This window comes from Chelonoidis abingdonii, chromosome 9 (assembly GCF_003597395.2).
Source record: "Chelonoidis abingdonii isolate Lonesome George chromosome 9, CheloAbing_2.0, whole genome shotgun sequence".
NCBI lineage: Eukaryota > Metazoa > Chordata > Testudines > Testudinidae > Chelonoidis > Chelonoidis abingdonii.
In genome coordinates, this window is record NC_133777.1 from 79,221,601 (window position 1) to 79,234,580 (window position 12,980).

General features: G+C 41.3%; 2 protein-coding genes across 2 annotated transcripts in view; both read left to right on the plus strand.

Annotated features, from left to right (window-relative positions):
• On the plus strand, window positions 1-11,603 carry PDCD7 (programmed cell death 7). The gene is made up of 5 exons (XM_075069725.1): window positions 1-23; window positions 5,027-5,166; window positions 7,082-7,318; window positions 7,943-8,030; window positions 9,085-11,603. The coding sequence occupies exons 2-5, from the start codon at window positions 5,100-5,102 to the stop codon at window positions 9,200-9,202; spliced, it is 510 nt and encodes a 169-aa protein (XP_074925826.1). The 5' UTR covers window positions 1-23; window positions 5,027-5,099; the 3' UTR covers window positions 9,203-11,603.
• UBAP1L (ubiquitin associated protein 1 like) overlaps window positions 9,148-12,980 on the plus strand; it is a 25,962-nt gene continuing 22,129 nt past the window's right edge. Inside the window, exon 1 of the mRNA XM_032765999.2 lies at window positions 9,148-9,224. The gene's annotated coding sequence lies outside the window, so the exon portion shown is untranslated. The remainder of the gene's footprint in view (window positions 9,225-12,980) is intronic.

Genomic DNA, 12,980 nt, shown 5'->3' on the forward strand with positions numbered 1-12,980 from the left:
CAGGAGGTGGAGGAGAAGAACCGGCGTTACTGAGCCTCGTCCCTTTTAGCACGGGGGCAGCCCGAGGGGTGAAGCGATGGCGCAGAGAATACAGACAGCCCCCCCAGTCGATTGCTGTATCACTGCTGGGCGGGGGCGGGTGCTGAGAGCCATTGACCACCTATAAACTGCAGAGAATCCTGTGGCACCTTTATGACTAACAGAACGTTTTGGAGCGTGAGCTTTCGTGGGTGATACCACTTTGTCAGATTGCAGGTAGTGGAATTTCCAGGGGCAGTGTATATATTGCTAGCAAGCAAGCTAGAGATAACGAGTGTTAGTTCAGTCAGGGAGCGGTGAGGCCCTGTTCTAGGCGTAGAGGTGTGAAACCAAGGGAGGAGAAATGCGGTTTCTGTTATATTGGCAAGCCATTCACGTCTTTGTTGAGTTCCAGAGCTCGATAGTGTCAAATTTGCAAATGAACTGAAGCTCAGCAGATTTCTTCTTTGATAGTCTGTCCTGAAGTTTTTTTTGCTGCGGGCATAGCACCTTAAGGTTCTGTATAGTGTGGCCAGGGTTGAAGTTGCTCTCCTACGGTTTGGTGTTTTTTGCCATTCCTGATATCTTGATTTTTGGTCATTTTCCTTTTCCGTTAGTTGGACTGTTTCCGTTGGCCGATGTACATAGCAGAGGGGCATTGCTGGCATTATTGATGGCGTTATATTAATGTGGTTGGACGTGCAGGTGAATGAACCAGTGATTGGTATGGTCTGATCTGTTAGGTCTTGATGGTGTCGTGGTTTTGTAGATATGTGGAGAGTTGGCATTGTTCCAGGATGGGTTGTAGATCCCTGAATGATTGCGGTGTTGGGAGAGGGTTTTTTAGCTGGTGGGCTGTAAGTGTATGGCAGTTGGTAGTCTGTTGGTTTTTCTTTCTTTGGTTTGTCTTGAAGTAGGAGGTTCTGGTACTATGTCTGGCTCTGTTGATCTGTTTCCTTATTTTCTCGTGCGGGTATTGTGTTTGAGAATGTTGGTTGGAGATTTTGTAGGTGTTGGTCTCTGTTCTGAGGGGTTAGAGCAGATGCGGTTGTACCTCAGTGCTTGGTGTCGGACATTTGGATCGTTGTGATTGTGCCCGGATGGGACAGCTGGAGGCATGAAGGTAGGGTGCGGTCTCGGTGTTGTTTTTTGATATGAGTGGTGTTAATGTTGACCATCACTTATTTGCCACAGTGGTTCTAGAAGTGGATCTTCTGTTGTGATTGGTCAGGCTGAGAGTTTGATGTGTGGGGTGGAAGTTGTTGAATCTGCGTTTGGATTTTTCTTTAGAGTCTCCTTCCCATGGGGTCAGATGATGATAGCATGTCTCAATGTTTAGCGTTAGGTAGAGAGGGGCGTGAGTGACGAGGCTGATGGCGCGTTGTTCCCAGGTCAGCCATAAAATATTGGCGTATTGTGGGGCCATGCGTGTTGTGCCCATAGCAGTGGCCACTGATCTGGGGTTATATTGTCATCAAACTTGAATTAGTTTGTGTGTGAGCTATAAAGGCCCAGAGTCGGCAGCCCAGTTGTTGCTGTTGGATCATCAGGGATACTGTTCCTAACAGCTGTTAGTATTTATGACAATTATGACAACCCATCCTTGGACAATGATCCCACTTTCACGGACTTTGGGTGGCAGGCCAATCCTTGCCACAGACAACTGCCAAACCCGGTTGAAACGTATTCTTCACCAGCAATCTGACACCGTACCATGTAATACTCTAGCTCAGGAACCAATCCATGCCACAAACCTCGATGCCAACTCTGTTTCCACATTCTACACCAGCGACACCATCATAGGACCCTAATCAGATCAGCCTACCATCTGGTTCATTCAACCTGCTTAGTCCACCAATGTTAATATTATTGCCAGGCAATTGCCTCTTGCTATGTACATCGGCCAAATGGACGTCACTACGGAAAAGGATAATAATGGCACAATCAGATATCAGGAATGGCAATATCACAAACCTGTAGGATAGCACTCGCCTTCCCTGGCCACACTTAGCAGACCTTAAGTGGCCATCCCGCAGCCAAAAAAAACTTTCAGGACCAGACTTTCAAAGAGAACTGCTGTAGCTTTCAGTTCACTTGCCATATTTGACACTATCAGCTCTGGGACTCAACAAAGACTGTGAATGGCTTGCCAATTTACAGAACCAGTTTCTCCTTCCTTGGTTTCACACCTCTACTGCTGAACGTGGCCTCACCTCCCTGATCTGGAACTAACCTCGTTATCTCTAGCTTGCTTGCTAGCATATATATACCTGCCCCTGGAAATTTCCACTACCTGCGTCTGACGAAGTGGGTATTCACCCACGAAAGCTCATGCTCCAAAACGTCTGTTAGTCTATAAGGTGCCACAGGATTCTCTGCTGCTTTTACGGATCCAGACTAACACGGCTACCCCTCTGATACTTGCAACCTATAAACTGTCCCTCCCGCAAACCCAACCAGTCTTGCCCCTTTGCCTGCCCCTTCCCGGAGGTCCTGCCCATTCTCTGAGACCCCACCCCTCTCCCCCCCTTGCTCTCCCCCGCCCTCACTCACTTTCACCAGGCTGGGACAGGGGGTTGGGGTGCAGGAGAGGATGTGGGGTGCAGGCTCTGGGAGGGAGTTTAGGTGCAGGAGGGGGCTGGGGTAGGGTTTTGGGGTGCGGGAGGGGGTATGAAGTGCTGGCCCTGGGAGGGGACTCAGGGCTGGAGCAGGGGGCTTAGTGGCACTTACCTTGGGTGGAGCAGCGGGACTAAGGCAGGCTCCCTGCCAGCGCAGCCCCTGGGAGAGGTAGGAGACTGCCCCTGCAGCTCTGATTGGCTGCAGTTCCCAGCCGGTGGTGCTCCGGAGTTGGCATTAGGAGTAGTGCGCAGAGACCCTCTGCCCCCTTTCCCGCTCCCAATGCTGGCCGCTTCCGGGAGCAGCATAGGGTCAGGGCAGGCAGGGATTGCACCTCAGTCCCACTGCGCTGCGGGAGTTTTATCAGCCTAAACTGCTGGTTTGGTTTCACTAGCCTCCGGGAGACAGGGCCTGATTCCAGGAGCCCCGGCAGATCCGGGATGGTTGGCAACCCTGGTAGGGTGCTACTGCACCCCTCAGATTTTGAAGTGGTTTCCAAAACTACTTCAAGCCAGGGAGTGTGGCAGCACCCAACTTCCAGCACCTGTGGGTGTGCTGTGCTTTTGAGATGGTCCTGACCGTTGGTAGTACTTAAAGATCCATTGGGGGTGTTGACTGTGCTGCTCTGGCCAAATCCTGATATGGCTGATTGCATTCAGTCTACATAAAATCTTTTCTGCAGTTTCACCTGAACACAGTTCTTTCTTTCTAGTCCTAAATTAATGTGTTGCCATATGCCAAGTGGCTGCTGTGTTCCATTGTAGCTATATTAAATTGGAGAGTGCACTGATCCTTGGTGTATCCCGTAGCTGCCTCACTGGCATGTTTGTAAGGCTCCTACGCTTACATGCTTTGCCTTCCTCTAATGAAAGTTCCAAGAAGTGTGAGGAATTTATTATAATTCTCATTTTTTTTGGAAGTCTTGTGAAATTTAGTAACATTCTTAAAGCCCCTCTTCCTGGTGTCAAGAGATTATGTGAAAATCATTGCTTTCCTTTTTTATTTTTTGTTAAGTACATTTCTAGCCCTTGTGCTTGCAGAGGAAAGCTTAAGAATGTGACCCGATCATCTTCTAGATGCTCAGGCCATGTCTGCACTACAGCAGCACAGCTATGGCATACTGTGTCATACTGTAGATGCTTCCTACAGCAATGGAAAGGGTTTTTACATCGTTGTAGTTAATCACTGCTCCAAGTGGCAGTAGCTAGGTTGGGAGAAGAATTCTCTCATTGATCAAGCCATGTCTACACTAGTGGTTAGGTTGGTTTAACTAGCATGCATGGATGTGAATTTTTCACCCCCCTGAACGATGTATCTGGGTAAGGCTAAATTTTAAGTATATATCAGGCTTCAGAAACCAGAAGGCAAAGAAGAAGAACTTAGAGTGAATTATTTCTTTAATGTCATGATTTTTTGAACACTTGGCAATACTGTTGTTGACCCACTGAAAGCTCCATTAATTTCCATAGCATAATTCTCACTGTAAGCAGTTTGGAGAAGTGTTTTCCATTTTAGATTTTTTTTTTTTTTAAAGCAAAAGATTTATCCTGCATTAGGGGCCTGAAGAGGAGTGGCATAAGAGCCACAATATCAGCTCTGTGCCACCAAGGGGTTACTTAGGATACCAGATCCACTCACTGTACAGTTGTTTTGTGTTATTAGAATGGTATAAAGCATGCAGTGCACGTTCCAAGATCTGATCCTATACGTTTAACCTAGTTCTGTCTACTTACAAACTAGTACATCAATCCTGGGTACCAAATCCAGACCACCAATGTTTTTGAATGGACCAGGAAATTTGTTTATTTACTTATTGTTGTTATTTTGATATTATTTTCTTTGGAGTCTGGAGTTTGGTCACCAAGACATTTGGCTGTTGACCAAAAATAATTATTACCCCATAGTGCATCCTATCATACCATCTGGATCCCAGTTTTCTTTAATATACATACATTGTCTATCATTTTGATGTTCTATGGACAGAATTTATTAAGGCTTATGAATTCACTAGCCTCTGATACCACTGTTTTGGTAAAAAGCAACAAAGAGTCCTGTGACACCTCATAGACTATCAGATGTTAGTCTATAAGGTGTCACAGGACTCTTTGTTGCTTTTTACTGATCCAGACTAACACAGCTGCCGCTCTGATACTTGACACTGTTTTGGTGTTACTCTGCTGGTCTCCAATTTTTTAGACTTCTTTGCCATGTTTTATTTCTTGCCATTAAAAATGACACAGTAGGCAGGTGACTGACTGACTGACTTCATCTCTATCACTGGAATATTATTTTGGATTTCTCTTATTCTTCTGTTTATCCTATTTGAATTTTCTTTTTAATTTTTGCCCACATATGTTATTTCATGTTTTTTCTGTACGTTTTTCTGTTCCCAGGAACGTGAACTTAAAGCTGCAGCAGACAGTGTCTTATCTGAAGTAAGGAAAAAACAGGCAGACACAAAGAGAATGGTAGACATCCTGCGTGCTTTAGAAAAGCTTCGAAAACTGAGAAAAGAGGCAGCAGGAAGAAAAGGTGAATTTTGGCACTTTGTGATCTGTGCAGAAATTCAAGAAATAAAACATTTTTAGACCAATATTATATAGGGATTCGAATATGGCTAGCAAATGTTTTAATTTTACAAAATTCCATAATATTGAGAATTTTCCATCCTTGCATCAGGTAGCCCCTTCATGATTACCTCTATTTCATTGTTATGGATTAAAGGCTTACTCAACATGAGAGAGGCTGCCAAAAGCTTGCCCCGTGTAATTATCTGTGTAATACAAACTCTCTGCTAAAAATGGGATATGATAATGGTGCCTTCCAAGCTCTAAAATTTGTGTAAGTTTATGGAGAGTTCAAATAGTCTGTAAGATGAATTGATGCCCTCACTTTGTAAATAAAGGGTATGTCTGCACTGCAATTAAAAACCTGCGGCTGGTGGGCTGTGGGGTTGTTTAATTATGGTGTCCGAGCACTGGGACTGTTTCACCTCACATGGTCCTAGAGCCTAGGCTCCAGCCTAAGGCCTCCGAGCCAGTGTCAGGTGGCATGGGCCTACCGTGGGGTTTTAATTGCAGTGTAGACAATACCCAAGTGGTCACTTTGGGGATTTATTTGCAGAGGTCCCCATAAGGCAACTTTATGCTTAACTTTACTGCTGTGAGTAGTCCCATGGATTTTAATTGAAATCACAGATCAGTGGGACTTCTCACTCTAGTAAAGCTAAGCATGTGCGTGAGTGTAGATTTAGAGCCTTGGGTTGAAGGTGGTGTCCTTGGTTTGGAGTCTTTTTATTTGCTCTAATGATACTTTACTGTTTGGATAAAACTCTGTTCTGTTTTCAGGATGTTTCAATAGAATAGATATTTCTTAAGAACAATAAGCTCTTGGAGGCCTGGTTCACCAAGTCCCAGGATCAGGCCTTTAGTGGGTTTTCCAAAGGTATTTTGATAAGGACTTCTCCAGTTGTACCAGTGTCATTTTACTTGTTCTTGACTCTGCCGAATTAGTAACTTTAATAGGTTTCCTGCATTATTCCAAATGCTTTATTTAACAGGTTTAGTTGGTGAGACTTTCTTAATGACTTACCAACCAGAAAGCTCTATAAACCAGCATTTCAGGAGTGGGTGTGGGCTCTGGTAGGGAGTTTGGGTGTGGGAGGAGGCTTGGGGCAGGGGTTTTGGGTGCCGGAGGGGTTTTGGGGTGCCGGATTCAGGTGGTGGTGTCTGCAGGCGGAGGCAGTGCACAGAGTCACCTGGCCGGGAGTGGCCACACCTCCACCTAGGAGCAGCAGCGACATGTTGCCACTTCCAGGGAGCCACCTGAGGTGAGCGCCGCTTGGATCTGGCACACCAAAATCCCTCCTGCATCCTAACTCCCTGCCCAGAGCCCGCCTCTCGCACCCAAACTCCCTCCCTCCTAGTTAACCAGAATTTTTGGCTTACCCTGTACTCCCCATTCTCCCAACATGCCAGATAATAAAACTTTTGCTAATAATTAATTAATTAATTACTTCTTATTAGATGGTATTATTAACAACCATAAGTTATATTTATGTAAGCAGTATGTGCTGAGTGTACCCAATAACCAGGCTATCAGGAACATTTTGTAGATAAATAATAATCTTCGTGCATAGAGTACCTGGCTAGTGAGGATTTGGAGGATACTGTCTGAGCAAATGTTCTTCTTTATTAGTTACCTTACTATCCTATAAGAATGGAATTTATCTCTGAAAGATTGTTGTATAGCATGCAGAATACTACAGTTATGCACTTTTATTTCCAAACTCCTTCTTGACCCACATCATTTTATTGGAGGATAGCCATGAGGAAAATGGGTGACTAAGATATAAGTTCATTGGCGATTCTGCAAACTCCACTCTCAGTATGAAACTGAAATTAATACCATTTCTGTGATTGAAAATTATAATTCACTGTCTGTGTAGGTGTTTGTCCTCCACCCTCAGCAGATGAAGACTTTGAACATCACATAGAGAGGCTGAGGACACTGATCAGAAAACGCACTGAACTGTATGAAGCTGAAGAGAGAGCATTAAGAGTTATGTTAGAAGGAGAACAGGAAGAAGAGAGGAAAAGAGAAATGGAAAAGAAACAAAAGAAAGAAAGGGAAAAGCTTCTACAGCAAAAACGTGACATTGATTCCAAGTTATTCGGGGATCCAGGTAAATTTCTGCATATTTTAGTTCAGTATTGGGGAGTTGTTTTTTTTTGTTTGTTTTTAAACAAGTAAGGTTAAAATGCAAGCACAACTTTGCTTGGAAAAGCTGATATGTGCTGAATTTACACTATGAAGAGCAGGAGACAGGATACACAAGTTCATTCATGCCCTTTCATTATCATATTTATAGAGTGTGATAAGAATTGGAAAATTACTTTATGTAGGAGGCCGTGTAGTCACAGTATCACAAACTGTGATTTCACCAAACCTTACAAGCCAAGCAGGATTAGGCTGAATTTGGTATTTAAATGGAAGACGTCCCACAACATGTTGATGCGTTAGTATTGGGGATTCAGCAGGTGTCATTATTCCTTTTAATACGGCTCCAGTACCAGTGAGTTCCCAGGGAGGGAGTTTGCTAGTGGAGGTATTGTCTTTTGTATGAGTGTAGAAAGTCCTAACCACTTGTAGTCATCAGAAATCCCATAATACTTTTTGTAACAAGAATATATTAATTGGCAAATAACTTTGAACAATAATCACGGAGTGACAAGTGAGATATGGCACCTTTTTTAATATTGAAGGTCATATCTTGTTGAACGGTTTTCTTATGTATGTGTTTTAACAGATGAGTTTCCCCTTAATCATCTACTGCAACCCTTTAGACAATATTATTTACAAGCTGAGCAATCTGTTCCAGCCCTCATCCAGATAAGGTAAGAGCAAACATCTTTAGTTTATTAGTGGTAATGAGGTGGTAGTCTGTCACATAGAGGTTTGTGAAGATAATATTAAAACACCTGTTGTTTCGTTGACCTCCAGAATATCAGGGTTATACCATGAATTCTCATCAGATCTCTTTGATTGTAAAATTGGCAGCTCTATTTGCCTAACTCAGCTTTCAGCTAATATAAATGTATTCCCACCCAAAAATCTTCATTAACATAGCGTTACAGTTGCTGAAATATATTTCCTCACAACAACCTGAACATTAAAAAGCAATCAAATAATAAATTAAGGCAACTTTAACACCCAACACAATATTAATTTCAAAGCACTAGCCCACTACAGTCATAACATATAATCACAGCAATGCACTCGTGATCTCTAAAAAAACTCATTTTCAAGTCAACAATATTACTGCCTTCTGCACACAAAAAACCTTCCTGGAGCACTTGACTTGCTTTTACATGGGAGCATGCTTTCCTTCTCATAAAAAGTTTTAAAATTAAGTTTTACAAACTTTACATTTTATAAAGTTCATAGACTAGCAATATCCAAGTTGCCATCAAACCAGTCTAGAAATGAAGGGTCCATGTTCTCCTCCTGATCCTAACCTACTGTATAACTATGTACAATGGAGAAAAAATGGTACAACCTTTAAAATGAAGACAGCATACTTACTAGGGTAAAGGGCATGATTAAAAAAAAATTATATTGATGTCATTTTTAAAAGCTAATTCAGGAACATTATGCTTTCGACTCTTTAAATATGTTGTAGACTTCAGCGTAAGGTGTAGTGAATCTCCATATACAATTGCTAGAAATTTGTGTGCTCACTCATACTCATTTCATGTTGGTTTACAAATGTATCTTCAAGTTTTTGCTTTGAAGAATGTAATTCAGAAGTACATTTTATAATGAGTTTGTATATCAAACAATATGAAAAAATAACACCAATGTGAATGTATTTTATTAAGGCATGAGAGATAGCTTATCACTGAAGTTGGAACAGAACAAATGCTTATATAAATCTCTTTTCTGTTAAAGGCATGAATGGGATCAGTACCTGGTACCAGCTGATCATCCTGAAGGAAGCTGCATCCCTCCAGGATGGGTTCTTCCGACTCTCCCTACCAGTGACACCTGGGCCACTGCTGTTAGATAATTTAATAAGTCAGTCTGAAGTGGTAGGTCCCCAGGGAAAAAATAAATATACTGTAAATATGTGCATGTGTATATATATACATGTAGATTTTTTCCCTTGAAATCTACATCACCACTTCATTTTTTTAAATTGTAAAGCATGTAGCAAGATACTGGCGTTGGAATTTCCTGTAGAAAAGCGATAAGGGAAAAATCTTTTCAACCTCCTGGATCAACAGATAACTATCCAAGTGTAAAAGATGGTGTAAGCCATGTTTGTTACTAATGTGGTGCTGTAGAGTTACAGTTCTGTTATGGGCCTTTATTTAACAAGTCTTTGGATTTGAGGAAATTTGTTTACAATCTGAGTGCATTGTAAGTGGGCTGATACCTTTGCAGAGCCATGTGTGTGCAATCAAAATGCTCACGTTGGACATCTCTAGCATGTAAGCTTTGAGTCAGCAGTCATCTCTTTCTTCCCTCTTCTGGGTGTAGAGATAGTGAATGACTGTTGCCAAAAGAGGTGAATTTCCATAGAAAACTAATGTTGAAACAATTTCCTATCCCAAAAGTAGTATCAAAGTAGTGAATCTCGATCTAACATTTGACCATGAAGTTCAAGATCTCTTTTTAAAACACAGAACAAGCAAATGAAACAGCCAACACCACATAATTATATAAGTATACACATTTCTAAGAGTCACTGTGGTCAACCTAAGTTCTAATCTTGACTGTACCACTGGCTTGTTTTTTAGCCTTGGCAGTCAATAAACTCTTTTTGTCTATTTGAAGCAAACTGCTAAACAGGAATAATTTCCTACCTCACAAGGATTAATGTTGTATAGTGAGTTTAAAATGCTAAATATTACTTATATTGATACGTTGTTTAGCCGTTATGCATCAAACATAGCTCACAAATTTAAGATTTTTCTAAATAAAAAGTGCGAGCTCCACAGATGGCCTCTCTTTCTTTCAGGCAGATTAGTAGCCAGCTTTTGGGCATTATACATGCAGTAATAAATGCATGCAGCTTTAAAAATCTAGCTCTTTGGTTGTCTCCTGTTCAAAATCACAGTTATTTTTCCTTAATGAAGGGCTTAAAGTGTTGCTTTCAGTTTTGTTATAAGAATGAAAAGGTTTTTTCCCCTTGGGATAGTCATGTATTGCACTGTGTCCAAGAGACACTTTGCTTATAAAACCTGAAATTTTGTATGTGCTAGATCTCCTATAGACTAGACATTAGAGCCTACTATTCATGTAATACTTGTTCCATTTATATTGTATTTGGGTGTGGTGCTAATAGAAGTATCTTGGCAATCCATAATTGTACCATCAGCAATGCTGTGATTTTTTTTTTTTTTTTAAAATACAGTAAAAGTAATACATATATAAATTCAACTATCTGGTCAAGACTACATACAGTGGAGTTAGTGGGAATTTTAATTTAAGAAAATGAACCACAAACACACTATTGAAGTTCTTTATTAATAAACACCATAAAGAGAATTCATAAATTATGCCACACCATCTTTAAATCATTATGTAATTCCTATGTGTTGCAACACATTGAGGATTATATTTTCATTTAAATGCATTCACAATCTCATTAAATCTAAAGTGAGTGGAGAATTTCCTCCATTGTACGGAAAACTGTTAATGCTTGGAGGAGTTTGTAATATCTAGGCACGGAGGAATGAGCTAAGAGTGGCCATCAGTATTTATTCTGAATATCCTTGCTTTTATGGGTTTGTGACACTTACATTAATTCTTTGGTATATTTATACTAATGTTTCTGTAACTATCTTTTAATTACAGTATTGAAATATTGACTCAGTCTTGAATGTAAAAGGACTAAAAGAGTAAATCTCATTTTCTCAGTTTGATGTTTCTGCTGTTTTCCATGTTAAAATGTTTTTGCTGATTTAATTTTATGAACAGGAATCAAGGTTATGAAGACATCAGAACTTAAAAAAATCACTAGTAAGCAAGACCTTTTTTCTCATATTTAGTAATATATCAAGCATAACTACCAGTCTCTTTCCATACTTTGTTAGTAGACATTAGCAATTACAAGTTGAACAAAACCCTTAAAATGCAAACTGGAGTTGAGATTTTTTAAATGCTTGGTGGAAGTAGCAGTTTTTGGCATTTTGATCTGAAGAGTGCTAAAATGGGAATATCTCCCAAATTGTTATGCTCGAAAAGGTAGACTAGCCATGTGACTGTATAGCTTGATCAATAAGCCTGCTAGAAAAAAAAAGTAATACAAGCTGAAGCCTAATTTATTGTAATTGTTCTTGCTAGCTACTTTCTTTCTTTGTAAGTAGATACCATTTGTAAAATATAATTTAGTCAAAAATACAACTCTCATTTTGTAAGTGCATTTTATACTTTAAAAAAATAAATAAAGGAAACTGTCAAATGCGTGTTCTCTGAGGGTGAAATTTTCCAGCACAAGCCTTTGCATCGCTTAATCTCCATAGTATGGGGAGGGCTGTTGGCAAAGTAGCTGTACAGAGAAACCTCCCCAGCTCTTTTCCCTAAGCACCGCAGAAGAGTCTGCAGCTGTTTTGTGTACAGGCCAATATATAGGACAGAGATGGGGACATGCAATGGGATCCATGTTTATGCTGGTTCTAGTTCTGCCGAGCAGATCGATGGAAGTGATTTGGAGTTGCAGTTGCTATTGCAGCCCATAGGCTGCAACTCTGCATCTTCGCCCCAACACGAGGGAGTGGATTTAATCTTTCCAACTCACTTACACATCAACTGAGTATCTGCTCCAACGCCATGTGATGAAATTCATTTCTCCCTAAAACTGCATCAGTAAATCAGCATATGCTTGACTAAAATATAGTGGCATATTCAACACCATTTGTGTTGTGGCTTTACAAGTAAATGTTCGTAATTTTCAACTGAAACTTGTGCCCAGAGCTGAGATCTGTCAGTATGGGCACACTGAGAATTACTTACTTGAAAGGGTTAAAATGACTGTGACTCTTTTTGCCAGAGAAAAGGCAGCAATTGTTGCTTCCATGTGTATTACCTGTAAACACCATATGATATGGGTCATCATAAAGTAATTAAAAGGAATGCCAGGGTTTCTGGTTTACAAAAGGGAAAAGAAAGATCTACTCTTTCTAGCTTCGGGTTGTGCAGGAAATCTTCTTTACTCTAGAGTTTTGTTTGCTCTAAAACAGTGGTTCTCAAACTTTTTTTTTTTTTCCCATGGACCACTTGAAAATTGCTGAGGGTCTCTGCAGCCCACTTAATGATCTTTCCAAATGTTGTTTGTACCGTTAGCTAACTATTGTAAAGCACTTTGGATAAAAGCACTATATAAAAAAAATGTTTTTTTGTTCTACAAATAAAAACAGACACCTCATATTTTAATATCAGTAATCTTACCTTGCTAGTGCGATGGATGTGCCCTCTCTCCTCCATCGCAGTAGCCCCTGAGCTGGGGCTGGAAAGGAGGGGGGGTCTCTCCTCTACCACAGAGCTGAGGCTGGGAAGGAGGGCCCCAGCAGCTGCAGCTCTGGAGCTGGGGAAAGTCGCCTCTTTCTCTGGCCACTGCAGCCCTGCACATCCCAAATTCCCCCCACCCCCTCTTCTCACCCCACTGCCCCTCCCACCTACTCCCTATCCCCCACAAGGCCACCACCTCACCTTACATATGTGTCTTCTCCAGGGTCCACTCACCTAATTAGTGGAGCCATGCCTGCGCAGCTCCACTAATTAGGTGGGTTGCGCTTCATTCTCTTGTGTGCGGTGCCCAGGCATGTACCTTTAGAGGGAAC